At 39.3% G+C, this 9,969-nt stretch overlaps 1 protein-coding gene across 2 annotated transcripts in view; it reads left to right on the top strand.

The window, feature by feature from the left end:
• The first annotated feature begins 212 nt into the window (after positions 1–212).
• The window catches only part of AP3B1 (adaptor related protein complex 3 subunit beta 1), a 261,873-nt gene continuing 252,116 nt past the window's right edge, over positions 213–9,969 (top strand). Inside the window, exon 1 of one of the 2 annotated variants that reach the window (XM_053224248.1) lies at positions 213–502. In XM_053224248.1, coding sequence (XP_053080223.1) covers positions 375–502 — 128 coding nt within the window. In that variant the 5' untranslated portion in view covers positions 213–374. The remainder of the gene's footprint in view (positions 503–9,969) is intronic. The other variant, XM_015072097.3, reaches the window with a different exon arrangement.

Below are 9,969 nucleotides of genomic sequence, written 5' to 3'. Positions count from 1 at the left end.
GGAAACCTCCTTAAGGGATCAAATTCGATACAATGGGTATTTCTCTCCGAAAAACTTTAAAAGCCGAGAGGCCCTTCTGGTTCCGCCCACCGACTCCCTTCCGCACCGCCTGGGACCGAGCCACTCAACCACCTCAAAAACCCGGAGAAGGCAAATCCAGTCAAGGCCTGGGAGGGGTGGGCGCCGGCCTGCCTGCACACTGGGCATGCGCAGGGGGTGGGCCGCCAGGTCGTCTAAGGGAGCCGTGACGAGTCCGGAAGCGCTAGCTAGCGCCCCTCCGCTCGCGAACTAGTTTTGTTCCGCGTCCTCGGGACAGGAGCTTTTCGGGGAGAAGCCCCGGCAGGACCAACCCGACCCCAGCCAGCACCGCAGCAATGTCCAGCAACAGCTTCGCTTACAGTGAGCAGTCCGGCGGAGGGGAGGCGACGGAGCTGGGTCAGGAGGCGACCTCGACCATTTCCCCCTCCGGCGCCTTTGGCCTCTTTAGCAGCGATCTGAAGAAGTGAGGAAGAAGGTTTGGGGTGTGGGGCTGGGAATGAGGAGCTGGGGACCCCGGAGGAGCGGGCCACGGGTTTGGGATTGGACCCCAAGACAGGCGGGGGCGTTTTGAGACCGCACGGGAGCCGGGCGGTAGCGTTTCCCGCTGGTGGGTGGGGTTGAGTCAGTTGGGAGTGGTGGGAGTTGTGGGGGAGAGTTTGGAGTGTGTGTAGGGGTCCCTCGTCGTTTTCAAACTTTAGCGAGGAAAGAACCGTTTGGAGAGCTTCAGGTCTCATCCCCAAGACTCTCATTAAGTTGGTCTGTTCTGGGGCACCGGAATCTGATTTTTGAACAAACACTTCTAGCTTACTTAGTATTTGCTGGATCAAATTTGGGAGAATTGGGCGTTATTGTGAAAAAGGTGTTTGAGGAGTTGAGAGGACGCGTTAGAGTGCTTGTTGCGTATGGGAAACTCTTCTCTCACTCTGGAGTGTAGGAGCGTGGAGGTAGGTGTTTTAGGCGCTTTATGAATGGACAAACTATTTTATACGAACATTCGTGTTTTTGGACAATATCCTTTGCATTACAAGGGAAAAAAAACCCGCAATACCAAAGTAATAAGCATATAAGTAGAGAAAAGTATGACTGTGAACAAATCTTTAGGTTTTACAAATTAATAACGAGTTTGAGTTTATTATTTATTTTTAATTTTTTAAAATACTTATCTTTGAGTGACACAGAGAGACAGCATGAGCGGGAGAGGGGAAGAGAGAGGGGGAGGCACAGAATCCAAAGCAGGCTCCAGGCTCTGAGCTGTCAGCACAGAGCCTGATGCAGGGGCTTCAGCCCACGAACCATGAGATCATGACCCGCGTCCAAATCAGACACTTAACTCATTGAACCACCCAGGCGCCCAAATAATGTGAATTTTAAAGACAAATACTAAACAATGTGCATTTAGTTTTGTAAAAGGAAAAATGAGTACCATCGAAAAATGGAAAGAAAACACCCCCAAACTTTTTGGTGGGAGGGATTTTAAACTTACAGAATTCTGGTAACTTTAAATTTTCTTGTAATCATTTTTACATTTCTCTTATTTTTAATGTCTCAGTACTAGACTATGGTCACATAATAGGCTGTCACTAGATTCATGCTAAATTAAGCTAAAGTAGCTGTGCTGATGGCCTTGTAGATGTCAGAAGAGTATAATTTAAATTTAAATTTTTACTAACAAGAACAGGCAGTCTGGAAGGTTGCTAGTAGTTGAAATTGGGTTTACATTTTGACTGTATTAAGCTGACTGAAATCTTATATACAGCATGTGGAGTACAGTTTTTTTCCCCTTGTTCTCAGGTAAGATAATTTCTCTTCATTTTTCATTCAGTGCATTTAGAATGATGGATTGTTCTAATGGGGAGCTTGTTGCAGTTGCACACTTCTGTTAGCAAAATGTTCAGCTGGTGAATTACCCTGTAAGTCAGCCTCAGTCTTCTTTGCATGTGATTTGCTTACGATTAACTTACTTTTATGGTTTGTTAACATCTAAGATGTTTTTCTCTTAGAGTTTCTGACTTCCTATTTTGTCAGATTTGGGCCTGGTTTGGACAACCATGTATGGCTTTGACTGTGACCAGTGCTGTTGAGGTGACCAAGCGGGTTGGATTTAAAATAAAAATAGCTAAGGGGCGCCTGGGTGGCTCAGTCGGTTACGCGTCCAACTTGACTCGGGTCATGGTCTAGGTTGATGAGTTCTAGCCTTTCTTTGGGCTCTGTGCTGACAGCTCCGAGCCTGGAGCCTGCTGCAGATTCCGTGTCTCCCTTTCTCTCTGCCCCTCCCCTGCTCACACTCTGACTCTGTCTCTCTCAAAAATAAACATTGAAGAAAAAGTAAAAATAGCTAATATTTATTGAGTGCTTGTGCTTTTGTGCACACTGTTTTACATTTATCTTATTCAGTCCTCCTTAGTAGTTCAGTGGCTTGTTTCCAGATACTTGACTGATTCCATTTTGCAGATGAGGAAATTGGAGCACAAGTGGTTAAAACTTGTCCAAGATCACAGAGCTTGAACACTACACTCTGAATTTGAACACAGGCCTAATCTCAAAGCCCATTCTCTCAAGTTCTTTATATACTACTTACCACTTGATGACATTTATGGTGCTTTTATTAGAGAATGCATACAACTTATTAAAAGTCTAAAACTTTGAAAAGTAGCCGTAGACCATGTATTACCTTGAAGTTTCCAGGAATTAGAAACATTTTGGTCATTGAACTGCAAACCTAGTGGGATTGTATATGAGCAAGGAGACCTCTGTTCTGGAAGTGTTCCTTTAATCTCTCTTCAGCCTACGTTCTTGTTTAAAATGGTGATATTTTTTGACTTTTTCCCCAACCAAATGACAAAATTTAAGTAAAAAAACTTAAAGCTTATCCTATTCCTCCCCTCCTTTTTTTTTTTTTTTTTTTTAACTGAGGTATTCTTGACATGTAACATGATATTAGTTTCAGGTATATAACTTCATGGTTCAATATTTGTATGTATTCAGAAATGATCACCATAATAGGTCTAGTTAACATCAGTCACTATACATAGTTACAGTTTTCTTTTTTCCTTGTGATGAGAACTTTTAAGATTTATTTTCAGTAACTTTTAAATACGCAATACAGTGTTATTGACTGTAGTCACCAAGCTTACAGAGCATCCCATAACTGACTTATTTCATACCTGGAAGTTATCCCTTTTGACTCTCTCCATCCATTCACCTGCCAACTCTGCTCTAATTTTTGATGGTTCACCTTGAAATAATTTCAGATTTACAAAAAAGTTACAAGAATAGAACAAAGACCTACCGTTAATGTAGAGTCATCACTTAAAATTTTTTTTTGCTACATTGCTTTATTTTTCTCTTTCTCCACATACATACACACATATACATTAATATTTTGGTTTTTGATCCATTGAAAAATAGGTTGTATACATTCTGTCTCTTTACTCTTAATACTTTGGTATGTATTTAAGAACAATGATTTTTTTACATTTTTCATTGTTTTAAGGACAATATTTTTATATTGAGGAAATTTAATATCAGTACAGTCTGTAGTCTGTAATTGAATGTTGTCATTTGTCTCAATAAATACTTTTTTTTTTTTTTAGTATTTTTTTTCTGTCTAGTACAGCATGATTGGATCCTGGATCCAATCCAGGATCATGTACTTCATTTAGTTGTTGTATCTCTTTTAATCTCCTTTAAATCTGAAATAGTTCCTTAACCTTTGTCTTTCACTACTTTGGCACATTTGAAGAATACAAGCCAGTTATTTTACAGCATGTTAATCACTTTGGATTTGTTGGTGTTTCCTCATGTTTAGATTCGTGTTACGTACCTCTGGCTAGAAAACTCCCATAGTGATGTGGCTTTCTCAGACTTGCATCTGGAGGCAGAGTGTAAAAACGTTGTCCTCTATTTTTTTTCTCCAGTAGTCTTTCTATGGGGGGGATACTTTGAGATGTGCACATGTCTTGCTCCTTATTAAACCCACCATCTCCTAGATGCAGCTACCACTGATGAATCTCCTGAGCCATTCTTTACTGCAATCGCAGCAAAATGTTGATTTCCACCTCTCCCACTTCTTCTAATCTGTTCTTTGGCCTCTTGTCTTAAAGCTTTATGTGTCCTTTGATCCTTCACTAACCACCTCAGGGATGCCTGTCACTTCCTAGTGACAGAATTACTGATGATTTTTGTTTTCTGAATTTAATCTTATTTATCAATTTTTTGTGTGTGCCTTTCTTCCTTTAAAAAAAACCAGAATTGTGGACTTTTAGATCATTTTATAAAAGCAGATCCTGTACGTCATTTATTGGTTAATCAAGACTGTGTAGTAGATTATTGGTTTCAAGATGTTCAGTTTTTCCATTTAAAATGTAAAGTTTTTTTTTTCTTTCTGTATTTCTTTCTTTTGGGATTGTTGTAAACTTTTATTGCTCTTAGTTTTTTTCCTAAATTATTTTCCTGCTTTATCTTAAAGAAGTTCTTCTTTTATCTTAGCCAGTTTGGCTGTGTGTGTACAATTAAAAATAATTTTTTGGGCTGCCTGGGTGGCTTAGTAGTCAAGTGTCTGACTCTTGGTATTAGCTCAGGTCATGATCTCATGGTTTGTGCGTTTGAGCCCCGTATCGGGGCTCTGTGGTGACAGTGCGGATCCTGCTTGGGATTCTCTCTCCATCTCTCTCTGCCCCTTCTCCCCGAAATAAATAAATAAACTTAAAAAATAATTTTAATAATTTTATTTCTAGATTAAACAATTTCTAGAAAGAAACAGGAGACGTATTTTTCTTAACGATGGTAAAACTACTAAATTTCTGAATCTTCTTTGAGAGTATCATGGTGTATTAGAAAGAGCATTGGACCTGGAGTGAGAACTGGGTTTAAGTTCCTGTTTTCTGCTTGGAGTAATGTTTCCTTGTTCACTTTGCTTTATCTCTTCATTTTTTTTTTTTTTAAGTTTATTTATTGTTTTGAGAAAGAGAGCATAAGCAGGGGAGGGGCAGAGAGAGAGGGAGAGAGAATCCCAAGCAGGCTCCACACAGCACGGAGCCCAATGTGGGGCTCAAATTCACGAACTGTAAGATTGTGTGACCTGACCTGAAATCAAGAGTCCCACACTTAACCCACCTGAGCCACCCAGGTGCCCCTGCTTGATCTCTTGAAACTTCAGTATCCTCTTTTCTAGAAAGGTGATGATACTTGCCTGTTTTGTGAGGTTCTCATAAGATGGTAGAGTTGAAAGTGATTTCTAAACTAGAATATTAATTAACAGTATTTGGAAAAGCTAGTGGAAGCTGCACTGAGGTGGTGACATTTTAGTTCTTAAAGCCTAGGAAGTTTTTTTTGCCAGGTGGAGGAAAGTGGGAGTTCCTCAAGCAAAGTATGTAGAAACCAGGAGAGTTGCAAAAAAACGTGCATGTTCAAATGAGACATAGATATTTATGAGCTGTAGGCAGTAATTAAGCTTGGGAATGGGCGAATGACTCCCCCATCACCCCTGCCCCTGCCAGAGAACTTCTCTTGTATAGAAAAGAAGGCATTTTAGACATAGACTGAGGGAATACCAACATTTAAGGTTAGAACTAGGGAAAGAGACCACGCTCTGATGGGTGGGAAACCAGAGGAAGGTTTAAAAGAACAAACAAACAAACAAACAAAAAAACAAAACTGGGGGTGGCAGAGCTAAGGGGAAAGTTAATAAGAGGAAGTGGTCACCTATGTTAGGAGTTACATAGTGAAGATAAATACAATGAAGCCTGAAAAGAGGCCATTGGGTTTAATAATAAGAGAGAACCTTAGTAACTAGTAACTTAGCAATGCAGTACCCCCTCATACACACTAAAAAATAGCATTTTTAAGTTTCTGTTGAAATGGGGGTGGATTTTTCATTTGTTTAGATTCACAGAGCTGATTTAGACCCCAAACGGGCTGCCATGCATTCCTGTAGTCATACTATGTCCTGTGATACATCGTAGTCAGTACTGCATCTTTGTATTTGTACTGCGTGAGTAAAGCCTAGCTTATTTTTTTAACTTAAGTTTTATTTATTGTCAGTTTTACAATATCAGTCTTGAAGATTATATATAACATTTTAATCCTTCATATCAGTGTTTCTTAGTGGCGTCCCCTAGGAAGATTACATGGGTCTGTGGTTTCTATGTAATTACAGCAAATCTAACCTTATCTCTGTCACTTGTTCTCTCGTTCAAAAAGGCATATGGAAGTGCAGCTGAACGAAAGTAACCTTTTTATAGGGATGTTCTTGAGTGTACTTTATTAAAAATAAAGATAAACCGGTCCCAGATGTCAGTGCTGTAATAATAGTAACTTATTATTTGGGACATACGTCAAAGAGTCATTGTGTCTCATACAAGGTTCTAAACTTTTTTGTGTGACTGTTGCCATTTTTTATTTATATTATTTAATTTTAATTAGGGATTATATCATATTTTTATTATTTTTTCATTTAATGCTTTAAAAAACTTTTTTTATTTTTATTTGAGAGAGCGAGAGTGCATGAGCAGGGGAGAGGGGCAGAGAGAGACAGAAAATCTCAAGCAGGCTCCATGCTCAGTATGGAGCCTAACGTGGGGCTTGATTCCACAACCCTGGGATCATGACCTGAGCTGAAATCAAGAGTCAGATGCTCAGTTGACTGAGCTACCCAGGTGCCCCTAATGCTTTTTTATAGTTCCAGTTGTTCAAAGCTTGCTCTACTTTGTTTTCACTTGTCCTAGTATTTCTCACCAATAATTGTATCTCATTAAGTCACCCTGTATTTTTCGGTTGTGTAGTTACTCAACAAATATTTGTTGAATATTGTATAAAAGAATGTCTATTTCACATACATACTATTAGATTGTATATTTTATGTGAAAGAATAATTTGTGAGCAAAGTGTTTATCTTACAATTTTTCTTAATAATATTTTCACATCCTTTACTCAATTGAATGATTCAGATTCTACTAATATTTATTGTTTCTGTGATTAGTGTAGTTAAAAAAAAATAAAGCATGACTGATTCATTGGACCATATAGAGAAGGAAACCTGGTCTGGTATCCTTATTGTATTGTACATTATTGATGTGTTATTGCATCACCCTGAAATTAATTGTATATAGTTCCAGAACAGCCATTTTCTTTATGGCATTACTTGAATCTTTACTGTGTTAGGGCTAACTGACTTGGAAACGTCATGGAGGTGTTTTAATTATTTTGAGAGAGAGAATGTGAGTGAGCATGAGTGGGGGAGGGGCAGAGAGAGAAGAGGAGAGACCTAATCCTAAGCATGCTCCACACTTTCAGCACAGAGCCCAGCGTGGGCCTTGATCCCACAAACTTGAGATCATGACCTGAACTGAAATCAAGAGTTGGACACTTAACCTACTGAGCCACCCATGTGCCCCACAATCAGAAATTTTTTGTCTCTCTTCCACTCTTCAAAATAGTTCCTTAACCTTTGTCTTTTGCTACTTTGGCACATTTGAAGAATACAAGCCAGTTATTTGCACATTAGGGATTATTCCATATGTATAGTTCATAATTATGTGGTTTCAGCACAAAGATACAAAACAATTATAAGACCTTTATCTTGCTTTGAAGACACTTAGAATTTAGGGCGTCTAGATGGCTCAGTTGGTTAAACATCCAACTTCAACTCAGGTCATGATCTCACGGTTCCTGGGATTGAGCCATGCGTCGGGCTCCATGCTGACAGCTTGGAGCCTGGAGCCTGCCTCAGATTCTGTGTCTCCCTTTCTCTCTTCTCCCCTGCGCATGCTCTGTTTCTGTCTCTCAAAAATGAATAAACATTGAAAAACAAATTCAAATTTAGTTGGTGAGATAAAGCTAAAAGTGAACTAATAATAATACGAGTATATAATTAATGTTAAATTGCATAATTCTCAGCTTTTCAGTGTGATATTTCTAACCAAAAGATATTTAAGACTTTACTTATGTAAACAGTACTTTACTGAACAAAATGGAAATGCTGCAATTTTGATATGTCAGATATTTTAGTTTGAGATGCTGCAAGTGTTGGAGCCCTGGTTTGTCAGCATATTAGGAAGAGGCATAGACTTCTCATTGTTAATTCCTTTCTTTTGTGCTCAGAAGTCCAGGGTTGCAAGTATGTAAATAGATTCCACTAATGATTTCTGTAGCATGATGTTGTGCTTCAGTTATGTTTGAAGGACATATGTCCAAATATATTATTGTTTTTAACAACATATTTGCCATGTTATGTGTGTAAGTTGGATTCACCTTTTTTATTTGTAAAGGGCACATAAAATTCTAGGCAATGTCAGTGTTTTATTGATCTTTGACTTGGTTAATTCCATGTGTCCCAAGATGGCAGTTAATGGAAGAAGAAACTGTGTAATGGTATCTGCAATGCATTCCCAGCTAGATGAGCTAGTTGTTTTTGTCTTCACATGAATAAGATTGCTAGTTTTTTTTTTTTAACATTTATTTATTTTTGAGACAGAGAGAGACACAGCATGAACGGGGGAGGGGCAGAAAGAGAGGGAGGCACAGAATCGGAAGCAGGCTCCAGGCTCTGAGCCATCAGCCCAGAGCCCGACGCGGGGCTCGAACTCGCGGACCGCGAGATTGTGACCTGAGCTGAAGTCAGACGCTTAACCGACTGAGCCACCCAGGCGCCCCAATAAGATTGCTAGTTTTATAAGACCAACTACTCAAGTTAAAAATTGTCATTTCACTGGTACATAGGGTTCCTATAATTTAATTCTTGAAATATACTTCAAATGAAATAAAATTTTACCACATTGTACAAGCAAATTGATGAAATAGTGCCTGTAAGCAGATTCCTATTTTCCAACAGATAATAAAAGTGTTCCATTTTATTGTTCTTCTTGGGGGAGAGTCAGTTCTGACTTTTACTATATATCTTAATAAATATTCAGCCAAGGGTCGCCTGTGTGGCTCAATCTGTGGCTCAAGACACTCAGTCAGTTAAGTGTTTGACTTCGTCTCAGGTCATGATCTAATGGTTTGTGGGTTCAAGCCCTGCATTGGGCTCAGTGCTCAGGGCCTGGAGCCTGCTTCGATTTCTCTGTCTCCTTGTCTCTCTGCCCCTCCTCTTCTCGTGCTCTGCCTCACACTCTCAAAAATAAATAAATGTAAAAATAAAATAAAATAAATAAAAAATAAATATTCAGCCACGAAATATTCATCTTTGATACAGAGTATATTATTTTAAGATCACTGATCAGGTGAAATCCAGGGAGAAAATTTGGAATATTTAAATTTCAAGCCTTACAGTTAACTCCCAAGATGTGTTATATTGCATTATTTCTAGGCAGGTTTGTTTGTTTTTTTTTTTAATGTTTATTTTTGAGAGAGAGAGAGACTGCGAGCATGAGCAGGGGAGGGGTAGAGAGAGAGACACACACAGAATCCGAAGCAGGTTCCAGGCTCTGAGCTGTCAGCACAGAGCCTGATGTGGGGCTCAAACTCACGGACCGTGAGATCATGTCCTGGGCTGAAGTTTGACACTCAACTGACTGAGCCACTCAGGCACCCCTGTTTTGTTTTTGTTTTTTTTTAATTTTATTTATTTATTTATTTTTGAGAGAGAGAGAGTGAGAGCATAGGAGGGGCAAAGGCAGAGAGAGAAAGAGAATCCTAAGCAGGTTCTACACACATAGTGTAGAGCCTGATGTGGGGCTCGAATTTGTGAACTGTGAAATCATGACCTGTGCCAAAATCTAGAGCAGGATGCTTAGCTGACTGAGCTACCCAGGTGCCCCTTGTTTGTTTTTTCTTAAATTCTTCTCCCAGTGTGGGGCTCTAACTCATGACCCCAAGACCAAGAGTCGCACATTTTACCAACTGAACCAGCCAGGCGTCCCTTATTTCTAAAAAGTATTTAGAATTTAGAGCAACACTACTAGAATGAATGATTAAAACAGAACAGAAAAA

This window comes from Acinonyx jubatus, chromosome A1 (genome assembly GCF_027475565.1).
Source record: "Acinonyx jubatus isolate Ajub_Pintada_27869175 chromosome A1, VMU_Ajub_asm_v1.0, whole genome shotgun sequence".
NCBI classification, from domain to species: domain Eukaryota; kingdom Metazoa; phylum Chordata; class Mammalia; order Carnivora; family Felidae; genus Acinonyx; species Acinonyx jubatus.
The sequence above is the reverse complement of the archived record's forward strand: the minus strand, read 5'-3'. Positions and strand labels throughout refer to the sequence as shown.